The sequence below is a fragment of the Ostrinia furnacalis genome, unplaced genomic scaffold (assembly GCF_004193835.3).
Source record: "Ostrinia furnacalis isolate ACB-3 unplaced genomic scaffold, ASM419383v2 OfSCF3049, whole genome shotgun sequence".
In the NCBI taxonomy this organism is placed as follows: domain Eukaryota; kingdom Metazoa; phylum Arthropoda; class Insecta; order Lepidoptera; family Crambidae; genus Ostrinia; species Ostrinia furnacalis.
The window spans coordinates 41,396-62,668 of NW_021133288.1; the positions used below are offsets into that span (position 1 = coordinate 41,396).

At 36.6% G+C, this 21,273-nt stretch overlaps 3 protein-coding genes across 7 annotated transcripts in view; 1 reads left to right on the forward strand and 2 right to left on the reverse strand.

The window, feature by feature from the left end:
- Positions 1–4,237: 4,237 nt before the first annotated feature.
- COX5A (Cytochrome c oxidase subunit 5A) lies at positions 4,238–5,435 on the reverse strand. The gene is made up of 2 exons (XM_028310612.1): positions 5,211–5,435; positions 4,238–4,682 (listed from the first exon to the last, which is right to left on the reverse strand). Exons 1-2 carry the CDS (start codon positions 5,345–5,347, stop codon positions 4,361–4,363), a joined length of 459 nt encoding a protein of 152 aa, XP_028166413.1. The 5' UTR covers positions 5,348–5,435; the 3' UTR covers positions 4,238–4,360.
- Positions 5,436–7,109: 1,674 nt separating this feature from the next.
- On the reverse strand, positions 7,110–9,218 carry PSR (bifunctional arginine demethylase and lysyl-hydroxylase PSR). The gene is made up of 3 exons (XM_028310611.1): positions 9,038–9,218; positions 7,658–8,361; positions 7,110–7,567 (listed from the first exon to the last, which is right to left on the reverse strand). The coding sequence occupies exons 1-3, from the start codon at positions 9,108–9,110 to the stop codon at positions 7,172–7,174; spliced, it is 1,173 nt and encodes a 390-aa protein (XP_028166412.1). The 5' UTR covers positions 9,111–9,218; the 3' UTR covers positions 7,110–7,171.
- Positions 9,219–9,605: 387 nt separating this feature from the next.
- Positions 9,606–21,273, forward strand: part of Klp10A (kinesin-like protein 10A) — a 67,218-nt gene continuing 55,550 nt past the window's right edge. The window contains exons 1-2 of one of the 5 annotated variants that reach the window (XM_028310606.1): positions 9,606–9,648; positions 9,800–10,035. In XM_028310606.1, coding sequence (XP_028166407.1) covers positions 9,975–10,035 — 61 coding nt within the window. In that variant the 5' untranslated portion in view covers positions 9,606–9,648; positions 9,800–9,974. Of the gene's footprint in view, positions 10,036–21,273 lie in introns of all 5 variants that reach the window. The other 4 variants (XM_028310604.1, XM_028310607.1, XM_028310605.1 and 1 more) reach the window with 4 other exon arrangements.

Below are 21,273 nucleotides of genomic sequence, written 5' to 3' on the forward strand. Positions count from 1 at the left end.
TTTAATTCTTACATTTCATTCTCCTTCTGGCGCAGTTGAGTAATGCTTATTTTCGTTTATTTGATAGGTATCAGACAATCATTCAGTCAGTAACCTTTAAGTCCTCAGCCTCGAGTTTAGCGGGCAGCGGGGCGGGAGCGGCGGCGGCGCGGGAGCAGGCCGGGCAACGCAGACCCGTTCTCGAAACAAGCGGGCAGCTCCCGCGGCGCTTTAGCGGCGAAGTGTTGTGTTCGGGGTTGTGTTGTCGAGATATTTGTTTTTATTCGCAAACGAAATGTCTGAACAACGGCGACAATTTTATTTCGATTCAAATTTATTCCTAACGCTCGATTTATTGTGGGCAAAAGAAGGAGTGCGCTGCCCGCTCGTTGCCCGCTGCCGCTCCCGCGCCGTCGCCGCCGCCGCCCCGCTGCCCGCTAAGTTCGAGGCTGAGGCCTTAGAGCGCTTGCCAGCTTTCTTTATTTTTTTCTTTTTTTGTCGCTGTAAACTTTTTTGCACCGTTAGCCAGCTACGTACATGTATTTATGCGCGCGTGTTTTAGGTGGAGCAGGGCGGCGAGGCGCTGGAAGCGCTGTCTATGGGCGGCGGCGTGGCGCAGGTCGTGCTGCAGGGCGGCGACGCACAGGTCCTGCAAGTGCTCAGCCTCAAGGACGCGTCCGCGCTCAAGGCCATGGTCGGACACCTCGACCCGCCCGCCGAGCCCGTCAGTACCACACACGTAATACATCTAAAGCCCGGTCTCTGAGCACGTAGATGTCCAATGACCCCAAGCTACCCATCCTTATGCTGTTGCGCTCGCACACTCACTGCGGGCGCCCGTCGCACAGTAGCGACAGCAATATAATTACGCGCGAGCGATAAGGATGGGTAGCTTGGGGTCATTGGACAAAATTCTACGTGCTCGGCGACCAGACTATAAATATATTCAACGCCCGTATACACAAACGTTACTATGAGGTCTCGCAGTGCGCGTGGACGCACAGGGTGACATTCGAACCGATCAGAAAAATGAAAACGAAAATTATTTATTTGCAGAATGTGGTATATTAGATTTTTACGGATGTTACATAATAAGATAGAGCAGAACACATTCACCAGATTTGAACTAGCATGCAAATGTTTTAGAGCTCTATTCAACGCTATGCGTTCGATTTACTGCTTCGCTTAAGCAAGCATGTTTGTGAATACGGGCGTAAGATGTTTATATCCGTTGTCTAATACCCATAGTACAAGCTCTGCTTAGTTTGGGACTAGAGGTGCAGTGTAAAAAAATGTCCAAGGCTATTTAAAAAAAATATAGCAGACTTCTGCTGGCTTCCCAAAAACTGGAAATTACTTCGACCAAATAAAACTTGTTTTTCCAACTCGCAACCATCCTGATATATTTGTTTAATTCTTCACGTTGGTCGCGCATTCTAAAGTAGCCAAGGTACAAAATACATAACTAATGATGATTCACCTAACAATAGTTCATAAACAAAACATAATGCGCATAAAACAACGTTAATTTCAAAGAAACATTCTATTTTCTAGCAAGTGAAGGCCGAACGCGACGCGGTTGTGGCGGATTCCTAGCTGTTGAGCCTCGTGGCGCCCGCGTCGCCAGGCCTGCTGCAGGAGCGCACATAGCGAGGAATATGCACCCGCTCCGGGCGGGAGCACCCGGCCCCGCCCACTACCGGATAAGACTACAGAACAGTGAAAACAGAATGTGATATAACAATACAAAGAGTATATTTGAAGCCTACCTCGCAATAAAGTCGGATGTATCCATCTCTCAGTCAAAGAGGTGCTGGGAGTGAGAGACAAATTGATAGTTCTGTTGTGAGGCCCGTTAAACCACCGCAAGGTGGCGTCTCCAGACAGGAGTAATCTGCCTAACTAAAAGGCCTTATAAACTGCCACATTTTTGTGACCGTGTGGCCGACTACTTCGATCTCGACGTGCATGGGGCGATTCAGTGTTGCCGTAGATTGTCGCCATATTAATTAAACCTAAAATTCAAGCTGTAGTCATACAGACTAATGGTTTGCAAAAAAGATAAGGTCGCAAGCCTATGCTTCCAATTGAAACTTGATGATTTTTCACTTTTTTTAAACTTATTAGCACCTCTATATTGAAGCAATACTTAATGTGTATATTTTGTTAAACTCTTCCCTGTGTTTTTTACATAGATGATGTTTGTAAACGTGCATATTCCTTATTCCTAATCCGTCGAGACCAAGACCCCGGCAATGGGTCACGTCCTCATAATTTGACAGGATGTCGATAACTTATGATTAGTATTATGAAATGAGACTTAATTTATTGAATATTTTAGATACAAATCGCCAACGGGAAATAGATTTGTGCAATATTTTTTTACAACGACGATATATTTCTTGCGTCTGTCGCGTCGGGTCGTCGGTGACGGCAGCGAGCGCGCGATGATGAGCGTTTATATTTACATTCCTTAATTTATTTACGAGTTTGTTGAGTACGTTGTTGTTCACGTTTAATTTATTTGGTTTTACGTTTGTTGCGCCCACTTATTTATTTATTCTAGTCTTCTTCAAGTCACGGATGAAACTTTCTAGTCTACCATAGGATTATGGAACTACACTGATGAGATGCCATGATTTTCAATATAAATATTATATTTAATATTCGAGTAAGTTTTGTAATATATTTAACTAGGTGAATTTTAAAATAAATGTAATTTAATAGTCGACAGTATTGTATAATATTCTATAACAGAAAGATATAATTCTGGCGCAGGGTGATCAGGTTGAGGTTGGCATCTGGATGTTTAAACTACTATGTGTATAGATGTGACTTCAAAACTAGTAATTGTACTTGTAATATATTTCAATTTGGAGCTATGTAGATAGGTTCCGGATAATTCTCCAGTGTTATAGCCATCGACATTTTTTAAATTGATGATTTACGTTAAACGTTTAGAATAAAATTAAATTATAGTCGGGTCTAGTCAAATAAGTTAGGCGAATAGAAGAGTACAAAAGTGAGTAACTATTTATAATATTTATTTTGTTTTCTGTGAGAAAAGATTGTATTATTTTCCTTTGTTGTTTTTTTTTATTTATAATTTTTTTGTTTATTTATTATTTCTCAACAATAATTGACAATATTGTGTTTGACCTGTAAAACCTAATAATGATTAAAAAGCACAATTATGTTGTTAAGTGAATGATTTGTGATTGTAAATAAATGAGTATGACTGTGTGAATATTGCAATCATTAAAATATTTACGTATAAACTAGTTTTATTTGGTGGTTACTACAAAAATATCTTAAATCCCTCTGTTCGCACGATTCCAACTTTCCTCATCCTCGTCCATACGTCTGAGTCCACCAAGCATACTTACGAGGAGTGACTCGCCTAGATCCAAATTATTTTTGGTTTACTAGCTTTAGCCCACGGCATCGCTTGTCACAGATCGTAATAAATTATAGCCTATTTCATGTTTAGATAATATTGTAGTTTCATCAAAATCCGTTCAGTAGTGTTTCATGAAAGAGTAACAAATATCTATACAAACTTTCGCATTTTATTAGTGGGTATAAGTAGGATTCCCAGTTACGCCTACCAGATTCGCCCTGGGGGCTGGGCTGGGGGCAAAGAATTCGATCGTAAACCTTATTCACCCAAGGTAATTCACCTAAACTACACCTGGGTGCATTAAAAGTGGGAGGAATTATGTTATGTAAATAAAACTTTATTCTCCCCCACTCTCACCAATAATTTGGTACGAGTCAAGTGTAACTGCAGGGAAGTTTCACATTAGTAATTGGTTGTACAGTAATGAATCCAGTACCTAGGCTTATTATTCTGTGGTACTACTTTCAAATTCATTAGATTTGCAACAATTGCCTAACTACAATCCTTTATAATATGTGCCTGCTGCATAGAGTTATAAAATATGTGCATGTGAATTGAGTGATCCTCTCTGTTATAAAAATTTTAAAATTTTTGTTTATTTTAAGCTGGGCTGCACTAGCTACCTACATTAAGTTTAATGATGAAAATTAAACAATCAAACAGCTATTCAGCCCCTCATTACCTGATATTAGTTTAAAAATGTGGTGGAACAGATATTAGTTTTCTATGTTGTATGTGTTTATGTAGCCTCATTCAAATATCATCACCCTATTATTTTTTATAGGAAGTGGGCAAGAGGATATTTTAAATTAAACAAATCACATAATTCTCTAACGTTTATACATTAGACCAAAGCACGTCGATTTAAATGGTGGACCAAGAATACTTGAGTTTGAAGACACGTCTTCTCACAATTATGTGTAAAATAAAAGTCGACAACAAAACTATTATACAAATTTTCTACAGCTTATTTTGACAACCTTACATATCATAAACGTTTTCTAAAGCTAATTCTGGTTTGTCATAACCAAGTTCCTCTGGAGTCTCAATGCCGAGTTCAGTTAGTGTGGGTTTGATTTCCTGGATAATGTATGGGTAGATTTCGTTAACTTTGGGCCCGCACTTGTCCTTGCAAGCCTCGATGAACCTGACAGCCAGCGCATAGTCGTTCACCCGCCTGCAGGCATGCAGAGCAGCTTTGATGATTTTTGGGTCGGGCACCAGATCCATACCACAGAGGTCATTCATTCCCTTGCGGATCTCCCAGCCATCAATGTCTTTTCTGTTGAAGAATGCTTCATATCTGAAATAGATAAAACATAATTGTAATCAATAATGTGAAGTAAATCTAATAAGTTTGATTATTGGAAGATTACATCCTAAGCACCCCAACAACTTAGTATGTCCTACCTATTTAGTATGTTCTTACTATACATACACAGACTGATAACAAAGATAGGTTAAACGAACCTCTGCAATGTCAAAATAAAGATCAATAAAACTAGTTCCTATGAAATCAATACCTTTACCTACTGGCTAACACACACACTAACTAACAACAGGATATAAGTGGCTTTTACGTTAAATTGGATATTATCTGCTAAGAATTTAAAAACATGGCACATGAAAACTATGAAACGGCTGCATTGGCAAGATAAGAATGTAATGGCTATCAAGTAAGATTTAGATATAAACACCTAGTTACAGGGTGGTGTAACACACTTAAGCCGACGACTAATTAAGCTTTTATATGACTAGTATTGAAGATATATCCTGCCGAAAGGACTATTTATCTTTTCAAGTTACATAACGTCAAAGGGTTCGGTCTAACCTGCAATCGAATTCTTCATCAGACTCCACTGGGGCACCATGCGCCCTCCTAGCAGGAACCACTGCACTGACCCTCACTGCTGGGACCAAGGACCTTTTCAGGACATTGGCTAATGTGCCAGTAGCTGATTTCAACATTTTGATCAGACGTTTTCACAGGAACTTTGGCAGAGCTCACAAATGGCTGCACTAAACCATAGACAATAATATTCTATGCCAGTTACCAATTTGACAAATTAGTGTTGTTCTAGTATTCGATTAAGCTTATCAAAAATCTAATAATAAATCGACTGTTGTTATTCTTTACAAAAAAATATTTCCAATAAAGAAAATCTAAGTGGGTTATTTAAAACCTAATCAAGGAAAATTTAATAACTTGTGCCTTTGCTACGCACTTTCACTGATCTCAGTAAACTTCGTGCTGCGCAATTGGGTATTTCGCCAAAAATGGTCAATTTTGCCTAATTTCCTTGGCACGAATTTTATTTCTGTTTTTAACTATTTTTAGTTTCCCATTGCATTAAGTAGTAAAAACTAAGCTAATATATCTAGAAGGGGTGTCATAATTCGTTTTAGAAACAAAGTTATGAGGTCATAATTTTTTGGTAGCCAAGGAAATTATTATAAATATTTTTTTCTCTAAGTTTTCTTCTGTGGTTTGCTTTTTTTTTGTTCGACCTATTTTTGTGTACTTTCGCAAGCAAACATGCCAATGAATATTATATCATTACGACCTTTTTACATAACTAAGGAAGATAAATGCAGTAGATTGAGTTAAAAGTTAAAAACAAGTTTTTCTATATCTATTCTGATACCTATTTCTTAAAATTTAAATTTTAAACTTATTCCAATAAAGAAATACTCAAAATTTGACTTTACGCCGAATTATTAATGGTCTTTTATAATTTCCTAGGTCATTTTATGCCACGGAAAACAAGGAAATTAGGACCAAAGAAATTAGATTTATGCCTAAAAGACACCACAGACAAAAACCTATTTACCCTATACATTTACTATTTAAATCATGGGTTTACCCCTACAGACACTACATTTGTGTAAATAAACAATAAAATTAATCCATTGTTTAGTTGCAAAAAACCGTCCAAAGAAATTGACTTTTTAGTAAACAAAAACCCAAGGAGGGACCTATTTATGCGATTTGTCGCGAAACTGATCAACGACGTGCTGTCCTGCCTCAATGGCCTCTTGGGACGAAATGGCCGAGTGTAGTGGTGCAGTGCGTTACATTCTAAGTTTTTTCGTTTCGTTACAACAATGGTCGAAACGAAGACCCAGGGAAATTATACTTTTGATCTGGACAAGAACTTAACTTCACTTTATTTTCTTCCTATAAGTATTTGACATTTAAAGTTTTTATTTTCCGATAGCCAAACGTTTCTCAAATGTAAAGAGAGTGCTATAAGAATTAAATTACGCTTCAATTTGTTATAATGAGCCTTCATTTTGGCAAACAACAGTAATGGACATGACAAGGAAATTAGAAAAACGACTTTTGATTAAGTTTTTCTACGGTATTATTTGTAGTCTCTGCTATTGTAATAGCAAAAACAAATAAAACTTTTGATGAACTTTCTCATAAAAATAGTTTTATACAGATAGATATAAAAAAACATGTGTTCGCCTGCCTGGACACAGAAAATTTACTGTTTCGGCGAAATACCCAATTTTAGTTAGCAACTTCTTAACAAATCAAAATTAAACGCATTTATGTTATTACAATAATACTTTATTGATAAAGAATTATCTTGTCCGTTAACAAACGAAATAATAGTTAGGTTCACTATGTAACAACAAAGAAAAAGTTAAATAATTCATCAAATAAGTCTAATAATACAAAATGGGCAGGCTTACATAATTAATGATTTATATTTTGCTAATGCAATTTTTTTGTTTTGTGGTATAAATCTTTTCAAAACTTAAGTTATATTCTAGTTTATTTCGTTATTCAGCTCCAATTTTCCTTCTCTTCTTTTTCTTATGAGCAGAGATGCTCTCCTGGCCGCTGTCGTCCTCACTGGAGCTGCCTGAAGAGCTGCTCTCGCTGTCGCTACTCGAGGAGCTGCTGTTAGATGAGCTGTCAGATGCTACACCAGTGCTTTGGCTTAGGTTAACACTACTGGCTATTTTATATAAGTCAGGTTCTTTGGCCTCAAGAACTTTGATCCACTTCTTGGACAGTTTGGGTCTACCACGTACAGTCTTATGCCATACAATGGGGAAATTGGTACGGCTACAAAAGTTTTGAGTGACAGCAACTGTGTCATCCAAGTTCAGCACCACATGCCACCAACCACCGGGAACAAAAACCGTTTCACCAGGCTTCTGGAGGATTTCCACCTGAAATAGAAATGCAAAAATTTTATCATGTTGAACCAATATGAAAAACATATCAGAAAACTCAATCAAATAAATTATTTCACAATGTACCGGTTTATACTCTTGTGGCCAAGATTCCAGTTGTGTTTTAGGATAAATTAACTTGAACCAAGTAATAGCTTCATCTCTCTGTTTCCCGCCCATGGCGCCGGTGACTTTGATCAGTTCTTTTGGAGTCTGTGTCGGAAACAGGCACCATCTCTTGTGACCAAACACTAAGGCATTCCAAGCACCAGTACCTAGAGGGTCTATGTGGATCCCGGTGCCCGACCTCTGTGGTCCCATCACAAACCAACGATATGGAGGTCTCCTCTCATTTCCACAATACTTAAATAGGTCATCCCTGAAGTACTTTGGTACTTCGTAATCTTCAAGAAGCTTTTTTCGTCTCATATGCTCTCCAAAACTACTATCAAAAATATAAAGCGGGCTGTCATCAGTCGTTGTCTTCATGTAGGTGACGTAATACTTCATTTTCATCTTAACACTATAACCCTCATTGTCTTCGCCACATTTAAATTTTTGGTTACGGTACTTTTTGGCTAGTCTATCTAAGGTCCACTTGTGGTTTGCTTTCCAGTTAGTCTGTACATTAGTAATAACAACTGGTTTAAACACTTTTTCATATTTTTCTATAAATTCTTCAGGTGATACTTTGTTATTATCTACTCTCTCAACATTATCATTACATTTTAAAAACTCTTCAAAGTTTTCAGCATAGTTTAACGTCATCCATTGTTGTTTGTTTGTTAGTTCTGGAAATAAAAAAGCCTCAATGTATTATCAATGTAATGTTAGTCACATGTATTGCATTATTGTATTAATTCAACTACATAAATGCCTACATTATTTCAATCAGTCAGCTATCCCCAATAAAAAAACTGAACTACCTATTCATTTGAGAATTTAAAAGAATATAAAATATGGTGTCAAGTTGATTCCATAGTCTCAATGATTGTCCTATCAATATGTGATCTGTTAGGATATTAAACTATTTAACATAATACAGTAATGAAAAGGTGGTGTGAATGCGACATTATACACAATCATTGCAAAATGAACCTACCAAAGATTTCATAGGCATAGAGGTTAGGCAAATTTCACTTTTAAGCATACAGAACATTGCAGTATTTTATTCGTTCATGCAATTGATGAAGTACCTAATTAAAGAACTGAAACTAAAACCTAGGTAGCTAATGAAATGAAACTGCCGATGTTATGTCGAGGTCGCCCTAAAGTATGTCACGCTACTTGGGAGTGGAGATTTCTAGAATTTTGTTAACATGTTACCACAATGAACTAAGGCTTACCAAATATAACAGTATTATATTTGTCCGATGCGATTTTACATGTTTTTATTGTGAAAAGCTACAATAAAACACATGCAGTTCCTCGAAATTGTTTGCTGTTGCGGTCTAACAATTTACTTACCTGGTCGGGCTTTCCTTTTAACTTCTTTGATGCGCTTTTTAGCTTTATGTGAAACTGTATATTCACTCATCATTTTGTATATATAAATGCTTTAGAACTATATTACTACACTGTAAAAATGATGAAAAATTAATTGATTGATTCACAGGTTGGGATTTTTGGTGTAATTTTGACATTAATTTTCTTTTCTTCCTTTATCTTAGTCTATGGCTAAAAGTGATGTGCATGTGAATAGTTTATCGATTATGATTCGTAGATTTGAGCAATTATTTTTTATCTGTACAATGAACACGTAAACGTAAAGGAGGGCGCTTCTTCCACGCAAATATGTCAAATAATGACATTATCTCCTTGTAGATGTGTAGTTCCTTTTTTTACCACTTTCAAACTTAACGTTGTCATTTTGTTATTGAATCAACATGACAAAACTATCACGATATTTAGTTGAATTTAGTATTAAAGGTTCAAAGGAATACTGATTTCATGTTACAAAATTGATAATTAATTTTTACAAAACTTAACAGAAGTTTATTAAAACTTTAATTCAAAATTCCTGGCAACACTATCCATAAATTTTCGACGCAGTGTTCCTGATAATTTTGGAATTTCGGGTTTCTAACCGAAATTATTTAAAACATTCGTGATTTATTAAGTTTTTAGTTTTGTAACTTTTTACAATAATCAAATCAATTACATAATTTAGGGATTAGAAAGTAGTGATTGATTTGACTGTTGTAGTGAAACAAATTTCAAACGTTCCAGTCTGAAGTGTGTAGCTAGCACGGCATAACTGTCAATCTGGGTGTAGAAATTTATTTTGTAATTTTCACCGGTTCATATGTGTAATTTCCGAATGTGTTAGACAAAATAATATTGAATAAACGTTCATTGCGAAATAATGTTCTATAGTGTATGTGGTGCATAAATCAGTGCGAAAATGGATGACGGTAGCGTGAAGATCCAGTCTGGAATTAACATCAACATAAAACGAACAGATGGTGAGTACGATCACGCTGGAGTTCTTGCTGGGGCATGCATTCCACTTGTTATAATTTCCTCAACGAATTTGCTTTTGTTGGTACCTGGTGGAGAATTGTTTGTGACAATGTTAATCACTTGGTTCTTGTGATTCACATCGGTGCGGGCGAGTGTGAATCACCACGACTTTTACCAATAAATTGACAAAATCTCCATTCACAGTGAAGCGCATTTGGTAAAGGAATAATGCCTGCATTTTGACGCATTTTGTGGAGGCTACCAAAGCAGCTGATTGGAATTGAAACCCTATTATATCTGTACCCTATGAACTGATAGCTTTTTTGTGGTTGCTAGCAGGATGATTCCACATAAAATTCCTACAAAGGTAATTTTGAAATAGGAAACTAATGTCTGTATTTCTAACTATAGTCCTTATGTTCACAATAAAATTATCAATACCGCCAAATGTGTAATAGCTCTATCAGTAAAAGTCCTTACTTATTCTGGGTAACGAAAAGAAAGAGGTATTTCCCTTCATTTAACAACACTGTATCTTATTTTACATAAATTACCTAAAAATCTTATCTACTTCTGTCACAAGTTTTAATTTAATCTATGATTTGTCATTCTGTTGAATTTTTTTACAAAATATTACCAAAGAAATCTTTATTTTTCAGTGAATTATTGTGACACTACTGTTCTGCTAAATTGGACATGCTCATCCTTTTTAAAATACCTTTATTTGTTATTTTTACTACATTCATCCTTCTACGAAGGTAACTCCTGGACCTAGCCCTAGTTTCTGAATCTTTAAGTCTGCTTTTCGTTCATTCGTTTCAGCCGAAAGACGTCCACTGCTGGACAAAGGCCTGCCCCAACGATCTGCTTTACCTAATGAAAATTATTATTCTTTGTTAATGTTTAATTCCCACTGCTTAGACTCTGTACCCAATTTTGTGCGTAATTAGTTCTTTGTACGCTCTTTTCGAACTCCGGAACAATGACATGTTTTTTACTATTATTTCTCTTCTGTGGTTATCATAATCTCTTCTGATTGATTTATTGGTTTGTTTGAACAATTCCTTTAGTTCCTCTCTCTTTTTTCAAAAATTGGGTACAGAGTCTAAGCAGTGGGAAGGGCGAAATCAGAGACAGAGAAGGTATAATAGAATGTGCAACAGCTTTCTATTCCTCGCTATATCAAAAACCACCACCAGAAATGACAGAAGAGGATGAAAATAGCGATATAACGGAAGAGGATACAGGAGAAACAAAAATAAACCCAATAACGGAAAGTGAAGTATGGACTCACATTACAAAATTAAAACCTGAGAAGAGCCCAGGAGAAGACAACATTACAAATGAAGCCCTGAAAATCGGTGCGCGAATTCTAGTCCCATATCTAACTGAGATGTTTAACTTAGTACTGGAAGAAGAACAAGTACCATCGCAATGGACTAAGTCAAACATAATTCTACTGTATAAAAAAGGAAGTCCACTCGACATCGGCAACTATAGACCTATCAGCCTACTATCTGCAATATATAAACTCTTTTCATCAATACTTCTCAGCAGAATAGCATCAAAAATTGACAACAATCAACCAATAGAACAAGCGGGCTTTAGACCACATTACTCAACAATTGATCACATCCATACAATAGAACAAGTAATGGAGAAATTTAAAGAATTTAATAAACCACTTTATTTGGCATTTGTGGATTATTCCAAAGCATTCGACAGTATAGTGCACTCATCCATATGGACTGCTCTAAGGAACAACGATATAAATAAAACATACATAAATATCATCAAAAACATCTATTCCAAAAGCGTAAGCAGAGTAAAACTGGAAAGACAAGGAGAAGAGTTCATAATTGGAAGAGGAGTGCGGCAGGGAGACCCGCTCTCTCCTAAACTGTTCATAGCTGTGCTGGAGGACATTTTCAAGAATATTGATTGGAAAAATAGAGGCATATGGATAGATAATAATAAATTGACACACCTAAGGTTTGCAGATGACATAGTTCTATTCAGTGAATCAGCTACAGACTTAGAGAAAATGTTGCAAAGTGTGAACTATGAAAGTATAAAAATCGGCTTACACATGAACGCTTCTAAAACTAAAATCATGTCAAACAGTCCTAGGAAAACAATAAAAATAGAGGAAAAACCTATAGAATATGTAGATGACTATGTATACCTAGGCAAATTGGTGTCATTCGATACAAACAGCAACGAAAACGAACTAGACAGACGAATAGGTGTAACATGGAAGAAATACTGGGCACAAAAAGAAATCTTAAAAGGGAATTATAACTTAAATATAAAAAAGACAATAATGGATTCCTGCATTCTCCCAAGCCTAACTTATGCTAGCCAGACATGGGTCTTTACGGAAAGAGTAAAAAACAAAATCTCCTCTTGTCAACACGCAATGGAGAGAAGTATCTTAAAACTAAGAAGAATACAAAAGACTAGAAACACAGACATCCGTATGAAAACTAAATTATCAGATGCTCTTAAATTTAGCCTAAAGCAGAAGTGGAACTGGGCAGGTCATTTGGCAAGATATAAAGATAAGAGGTGGACCTATCAAACAACAAAATGGCAAGGCCCAAAAGGCAAAAGAAACGTAGGACGGCCGAAGAAAAGATGGGCCGATGACATAACAAACAAGGCAGGGAAAAATTGGATGCACATAGCCAGCGACAGGGAAAGGTGGAAAAAGATGGAGGAGGCTTTTACCCAAGTGGGGCCACAAACAAGAGATATAGATTAATTGAATCAAACTGTAAAAATGTGGAATACAAAGCTATAATAATAATAATAATAATAATGTTTAATTAGTCTGAAACTATATCAGCTGTTTTTAAAAGAAAATTAATTCTGTATTTAATAAAAATACAATAGCAAGTAGATCAATAACAAATTGTTATGTATGTAGGTTTGGCTTGATATTGATCTTACTGGTGGGCATAAGTGTTATTTTAAAGTAGGAAGTAAGAACGAAATAAAATAAAAACCATTTATAATCATTGACCAACACAGTTTCTTGGGTTAACGATAACATTCCACACATTAAGATGTACAGGGTACACAATTCTTCTGTGATACATTTCTCAATTTATTTTACGTTAATGTGTACCACAAAATTAATTTAATAAAAATTAACTTCTAATAATTTTTTTTTTTGATGATTCTGCTTCATGGCAATCTGTTTTTTCAACAATAAGCCACTTCTTTGGTTGATTCCTCAGACTATGTTTTCTTCGAGAGCCATACTTGTGTGAAAATTCATTTCACACGACTCTCTTAATGTCAGGTGGTAAATCTTTTATGTAGGCTCGGTATGTCATTTCTCTTTAGCCGGGTGTGCTGAAGAGCGCCTTCCCCACTCAGAGCGTGCGCTAAGTTGTTAACATGGGCGGTCAGCTTCTCCTGGTATTTCAGGCTGTTCTGGGCTATTTCCTGCCGAACTGTTTTTAGGCCGAGGTCGAGGTATATGTATCTATTACTTATACAATGTGGAATTCCAAACATTATTCGCAGAGCTTTGGTCTGGAATCTCTCCAGGATATCTATATTACTGTTGCTGGCCGTTCCCCACAGTTGTATACCGTAAGTCCAGATCGGTTTTATGGTAGTTTTGTACACTAGCATCTTGCTGCTAGGACTTAATTGTGATTGGCGTCCCATTAACCAGTTCAGTGACCGCAGCCTTCCATCCAGTTGTTTGCGCTTCGTCCAAATATGTTTCTGCCACGTAAGTTTCCTGTCTAGGTGCATGCCCAAGTATTTTGCGTTATTGTCTTGAGGGATAACTTTGCAGTTTAGCGTTACTGGTGGACATGTCTCTTTCCTGAGTGTGAATGTTACATGTACCGATTTGCTCTCATTGGCTCTTATTCTCCAACGCTGCANTTTGCCAACTTCTAATAATATGATTCTGTTTTTTCTTGTCAAGATATTTTATAAGTAGTTTTTTATTAGTCGTAATAATTTGGCTAGTGCTGATCATTTGTGTTTAGGCTAATGTGATGGACCACTAGTATCTGTATCTATCATGATTTTAGAGTTCTTAACCCTTATGTTTGTAATCAGTTGTCATTTTGGCCTTTTCGATTTCTTTCTGATATATCCAGCTAAATTTTCCCAACTTGTGTTGAGCAATGGTTTTTTTTAAACTTTTTTAGGTGTTTTAATGCATCTTACATTTTGACAATAAAATATTGAAAATGTAGTGGCACTTCCCACTTGTCTTGTACATATTAAAATTTTCACCAAAAAAAGGTCAAGTATTTAAAATTGACATCAATACTAAACTGATTAATTGGGAATTAAATAAAGGATGTTTAATGGCTTTCCTTTCTCATGAATGCTCATCACCATAGAAAGCCAGTTTACCACGATTTTGCATTAAAACAAAATAACATCGGTAGCCACGGCCACCGAGGAAGGCACCCGACCTTGCGTCGCTGCGTGCGGCCATATACGGCGAGCGTGCGCGCGCGTCGTGCCTCCATCGTACCTACTCGCAAATTAAACCAATAGTTTTAAATTTAAATTTTAGCAACACTCAAGCATTACTCGGTGTCGTCCTCTGCCATTAGCAGTCGTCCGTTCATCATTTGTTTCGTATATTTGAATCTGTATTGTCTTTTTAATTAATTATTCATATTTCAGTGACATTGCCACTTAGGCCCGGTTTTTTGATTCGTAGTTAAAATAACCAATAGTCAAATCTGACAGATGTCAAATGACAAGTGGTTAAATATCGGAAAAAAATGTTTTTTGAACAATGGTTAACTTGACTTTTAGTACACTTTTTAACTATTAGTTTACATTTTGTTAATATTTTACCATTAGTAGCAAATTTTAACAATTAGTTATTTTAACCATGAATCAAAAAACTTGGCCTTAGGATGTGAAAAGACTGTAAATTATTGAATATGAAGACATTGAATAAATGCAATATCTCGTCAGTTGACTGATATAATGATGAGCTGTGACATGCAGGAAGCTGTCAATATAACCAGCGGCCACGCACGCCAATAAATACGCAAGGTTACGACTCGCGGACTAGTTCAAGGGAATTTAAGGGCTCTTGACTCAATTCTATTCTATGTTGGTTACATTTTCCTAATGGAAAATAATCTTCATCAGGTTTATGGCGTACCTATAGCGACTTTATTAACTCAACAAAATTATAATTGAACGTGGACGATATTTAAAGCTTAGCAACAGAATTTGCAGCAGTTCTCCCTGTAATTTTCCGCGCAAGTTTTGCATTACGTTATCTGACATATTCCAGATACAACGATCAATCAATCGATGATTACATTTTCCTGTATCGATTTTTTCCAGCTCAAGGCGATCGCATGTCCGTGCCTAATTTGGGTGTTGTTGAGAAAAGAAAATAGGTCGTCAAGTGAAGCTCGATCGGACCTCGGTCAGATCGGTTTACTCTGTTGTCTGTTGTCAACGTTTCGTGCTGAGCATTCGTGCTGTTTTGACTTCCTGGTCGCACGAGCCGCCCACGACTGGCCAAGGTTGCGTCATCGATCCGCGGGCCCCTCCGGCACCAGCAAGCAGTTTAAATATTGCCTTATCGGTCGCAGAATAAGTGACCCTGATTATCTATGAACAGTTCTTTCGTTCATAAAAAAAAACCTACTTTATTCTCTTGAGAAATAATACGTGGCTTTAGCATGTCTAGAAAATCGAAGTTCCTTCTCCTTTGAAAGGTCCCTTCAAATGGCGATCAAGGCGTCTTATAGGTTTTAAATGCGTCTAATATTCAATAACATGAATTTGTTCATAGTACAAAACAAAGTCATATTTCACCACTTGAGAAAATAGCCATCGTTGGTCATTAGCCTTTCGTCTATAACGCATCATTCCTATCTCCACAGCGTCATTGGCAATACGTTTTCATTAGCGGGGAAGTGGCACGTTGCGTGGCCGGTGAACGTGGCGTGACTCACCGGAGAGCGGGTTCCCTCGGTGTGACGCCGGCAACGTTCGCTTCGCCTCTCTGGCACAAACGCCGGATTGTGTGCCCTCTACCGGTCTCTCCGGTACCCCATTATCGAGATTGTGGATTGCATGAAAGATTTATTAATACAAGCAAATCTTTTTCAACTTTCCAAGGCTTATCTAGAGAACATCAGAATTCCTGGTGGTATTCTCTTCTAATCTCCTTGGAATTTTTATTCCTAATAATTCTCTAATCTCCTTGATATTTTAATTGCTACTGCTGACAAGATTGACTGTTATTACAGTATCAGTCCACTGCATCTGTCCTTACAACACCTTATTTCGTCGCCGCCCGAAACGGTTCGCCCAAATCACATCAAGCAACATTCAAAGCAATTTGCAGCCGAGGCGATTGTTCTGCGTGCAGTTGATTCAATAACAAATAAGCAAGCGCGGTCTAGTTAGGCGAAGCGACCTCGCGCTTGCGTCAGCGCAACCACGTGGGCGATGTCCAGGCTGCCGAATGCTCCGGCTCTTTAATTGCCGAACTGTGCCGAAACATTAATTAATTACATACGCTCATTTGCGGATTCGACGAGCCTCTGATGTAGATTGGGGTCGTTCTGCTGGTAGACCAGTTTAATGCCCGTATCATAAAACGAGAAACGACGCTCAGAATAAAGCCTAAAACTTGTAAACAATTATTGAAATTCAACCAGTCACACAGGCTTGAATTTATGCTCGAGTTTGAATCAAGTTTTGAGCCTCGATTCAGATTCAGAGTAGTTTATCATTGTCACAAAGATGTTAGAAGCTGATTAATATCTTCTAAGGCTGGCCAACTTGGATTTATTTGCTTACATATCAAAATCGATTAACGGATCTTTAACATCATCTTAAATAATAATAAAATCCAAATATGATGTGAACAGTAAAAAAACGCATTTTGTGAATAGCAATTAAGTGCGCCGAAAATAGGTGGACTTTCGATTTCGCTGATGTCATCGACTGTCGAGGGTCTGTAGGAGGCTGTTGTTGTAGCGAGTCATTAAGGATGCCGTCACAAGTGGCTCATCTTGGTATCTACTATTACGTAATATCGGCACTACTTCAAAGTCTTTTGGAATCGATAATAATCGGTAAATAAGCTGAGTATTTAAAATTGCCGCAAAGATTTTACTAAGAGGTCTTTACGGCTGTAGTTTTAAATTAGGTGGACTGCTTCTGCTTTAAATGTTTGTTGAAAATCCTTATTTAATTTGCCCTAAAACAGTTTATTGACGAGTTACTAGACTCTAGCTAGATTATAAAAGTCTTTGTTACCTATTTGGTAACATCAATATTGTAATTGCCGGTTCGATTGTTACTTTTCAGGTGCATTTGCCTAATCGAAGCCTTTTATCGTTATGAAACCGAGTTTTCAAGTGAAAGTAGTACGCTTTTACAACTATAGATATAATCGATAAAATAAGCCAAATTCAGGTCGTCCACGACTTTGTTTCAGGTTGATTTTGTATCTTTGAAAGGTAATCCAACTGGAACTGGAGCAAAAGCTAATATTTTGGGCTTCGGTTACTTTGTCATTGGAAATTAACCTGATTTCTTATTGTTGAGGGATACTGGCCGACACGAACTCATAACCGACATTCTAACAGAATAGAATGTAATGTTAACTTTTATAAAAACCAATTTACGATATCCGTTCAGCAGAATTTCAAAGGTCTTGAGTAATTGTTGTCTTGCTGACAAAGTAGGTAACATTGATTGCAGTTTGTGCTATTTTAGAAATTTAGTATTTAATATTGAATTGACATTGTAATATTACGACGACTAGTGACTTATAGTTTTGACTACATAATAAGCAATCAAGTGTTTTGTGTCATTATTGCATGTGAATTATTAATTTATTCATTGATTTATTAATCACTTATATTATTGTATGCCAACCAGGCGAAACATAGTGAGACTATCACAATGTAATATTTTTATCTGTAAACACCTATGTTTCACAATAAATAATTTTGAATTTTAGAATATACGCTAAAAATCAATATTCTGTACGTAGAACTGACATAAAGCGTAAAAGCTTCAGCGCCATGATAACAAGTTCAACAACTAGATTTTCACTACATCTTATACAAATGAAACCAATTTAGGTGTCCTTAAATTCGTAATTTTTTAAAGCATAAGTAAGCACCTAATTTATAAACATACTACCGCCCACGTAGTTAACAATTAACCTTGCGTTAACTTGGCCGCAATAAACACAACACCACAGTCCATTTGAGATCATGATAATCGAAGTTGGGTTTCCGTATCTTCATCAGGTGTCGAAATTCGTAGGCCTTCTTCTGTCAACATGGCTCTGGCTGTTAGGTGAGATGACTAGCATATTTTATAAATTATTTTAAAATTAATGTGTTTTGCTTCTCCATTGTTGTCTTTATTGTGTCATCTGCCGTATTTTCACATTTTCTGGATGATTTTTCACGGATTTTTCTGACGATAACCACTTGTTTTAATTATAGGATTGGTAAAGCTCTATCAGTGTATTGTGTTGCACGCACATAATGGCAGCTATTCGGCTATTGTAGCATAATTGCTTCATTTCCGATTCAACATGGTTTTGGCGTTCCTAAACGCAGTCGAGTCTTGAAGGATTTCCTTGTGGATGTCAGTTCGGTTCGTCGACACAAATCGTTACCCTCAATTGGGCGAAGCTGTTTGCAACGGCAATTATCGCCGCTGTTCAAATTTGTCGTCCAGTTTAGCGTTGAATCATCTCGTCTTGTTAGCTTGTACGCTAACGGACAAAAATCAAATTTTTCTATAGCCGAATATTGTTCCAATGAACGAATGAATGATCCATTCATTTTGTTGCCAATCAAATAAACCTCGTTAGAGGCGATTTCGTACTAAATGCAATAGATGTTAATATGATGTCACCTGCAATAAAAGTGATTTACTGGTAAGAATTGAAATCGTTTTTAAAGTCGAAAAGTACAATGTTATGTGAATTTTCTAAATCGAATACAGGAATCACACTTAAAAATGTTTTTAGCTTTTTTATCACGTTCATCAAATGACATCTTGTAGCATTCTTTGTTGCAATACTGCTAATAGATAGAGGGCAACGAACGAGAAGTTCCAGGAACTTCCAAACTATTAGAAGTTTCTTGCACGCACATCAATTTTCAATTAAAAGTTACAAGGCCAGCTAAATCTAACGTTCTAGTCCCATTCTAGCTTTTGCAAGGCTGTAAGATTTCCATAGCAAATTCAAATGATGCCGGTTACACAAGCCTACTTCCAAATGTGTCCTATTAGGCAGCTTTCGCAGTCTAGGCGCGCCCTCTGTATGTCTAGAAGAGGCAAGGGTTTTGCAAGGCTCGCGCGAGTGGGTGTCGCGTGGGGGCCGAGTGGTTCCGTCTACTGATGTCATCGCTCTATGGCCCCTAGCACCTTTATACGACTTTCAGTTTTATACTTTGGAAAATAAGGATCATGGCATTTGAAGTGCGAACTGAACTTGGATATCAAAACCCTGTATTTCGACTCGTATGTTGTAAGTAGATGAATGTTGTTCATAAATAGCGTAGCTCGGTCACTCGGTGTATAATAAATTATAAATAAGGCGGCTAATAACAATAGTACGAAACCCAATTACTTGGTTTCCATGAATTTTTTCTATGTTTGGAAACTAGAATAATAAATCGGCGTATCCACAAACATGGCTGGCATTCCTTGACGGCATTTATGTCAGATCGGTATCGTGTTACAGAAGAATGCTAAGAAAGCGTTAATAATGCAATTTGACCAAATGAAATTTGAGATCAGATAAATTGAAATGGATCTATGCCCGTGATGATTCTTGTTTCCTTGTTTTTTTTATCTTCAATAGCATATCGTTTACGTAATAGTATGATAATTTTATTCGTAGCAACAATGTTACAATGTTCAGTTATTTGTTCTTAATTGATTGGTAAAAATAATTTACCTGGAAGCGAACACTCTTATTTTCGATCGATGACCGACTAGATAAATTGTACATTTCTTTCACTTCTTTGTAATGTTGTGTAAACAAATACCTAACGTGTTATTAACTAACGTTGCAAAAATACGTATTAAAAAAATGTTTAGTATTATTTTTATTGTTTCCAGAACCGATTTCTGATAATATCCATTAATTAATTTCAAGGAGCTATCGGTTACTACATCGGGGACAGACAATGTCAAATCTAGTAACAATGAATTTATTAAAACTTCATCAACAATCGATATAGGTTGTCTGTTCGTACGGCAATTGCGTTCGATTTCTATTCTTATCAAGATTGACGTCAGAATCTCATGAAATATTGCTATTCCGTGACATGCAGTCTGGTTGGATCGCCGTTGTTATGGCCAAGGTTCTTGCATTTTTGATATTTTGTTTGATAGTGATTCCCACTAAATATTAACATACTAACTACAGCACAGATGTCCTTGAGTTCAGGAAAATTTTGCGTCCTGCGGTTTTTAGGCCAAATCACTATTTTTTAGGTCCCTTTACGACCATTGCTGCATTGTCGTGACTTATTGAAATGATTTCAAGTTTGCCTTAGAACTTCAACGAAGGTCAAGACGTTAGCCGGTTTATTACTTGCCTTATAGAACTGTACTCGCAGCCATTCGAGAGCAGAAACATTATATGTTATTCAAAATGTGAAACGAAATAGGAATAAATCTATTAATTTCCCGAGTGTCTAATAATAACTGCTTCTTAAATGAGATGAAAGTAAATAATATACCGCAAGGTTTTCTTCAATTTATTTCGCATACATAATTATGTAGGTAGTGAGATTAATATCTTATTGATTCAAGGTGTGATAGTGTATTTAAACACACTTATCTTGCTTTGCCTTGGGCGAGTTAACCCAAATATTTTTAACTGCATTTGGCACAGAAATGATAGAGTTTAACAAAACAAAACCACATCGGTTGGTATAAAACTGTGTAAACCTACTTACGGTTTTTTCGATCACAAATTGAGCTGTCACAAAATAGGCTACGTCAAACAGAGACAAAAAGAGGTTAACTTTCGGTATAGCTTATAATAAACAAAGAGTGGACGAAGAATTTTACCCCGAAAAATAGTGATGTAACCATTCGTTGGCGTAATAAATAATTTTCTTAAATAGGGGTGATGTATTTTTGTAGCAACTATCTTTTACACGTTTAGTAATAATATTTAGTTTATCGTATAAGCTTGTTGTTTCCTCTAAAATCGTGTTTGTACGCCA

What these genes read in the sequence shown, in the direction of transcription:
- COX5A (XM_028310612.1), bottom strand. Translation starts at nt 5,347, where the DNA reads ATGTTGAAATCAGCTACTGGCACATTAGCCAATGTCCTGAAAAGGTCC. An exon ending in GATGAAGAATTCGATTGCAG is followed by an intron (nt 4,683 to 5,210) that starts GTTAGACCGAAC and finishes TATCTATTTCAG; the next exon opens with ATATGAAGCATTCTTCAACA.
- PSR (XM_028310611.1), bottom strand. Translation starts at nt 9,110, where the DNA reads ATGATGAGTGAATATACAGTTTCACATAAAGCTAAAAAGCGCATCAAA. An exon ending in TAAAAGGAAAGCCCGACCAG is followed by an intron (nt 8,362 to 9,037) that starts GTAAGTAAATTG and finishes TTTTATTTCCAG; the next exon opens with AACTAACAAACAAACAACAA. An exon ending in GGCCACAAGAGTATAAACCG is followed by an intron (nt 7,568 to 7,657) that starts GTACATTGTGAA and finishes TTTCTATTTCAG; the next exon opens with GTGGAAATCCTCCAGAAGCC.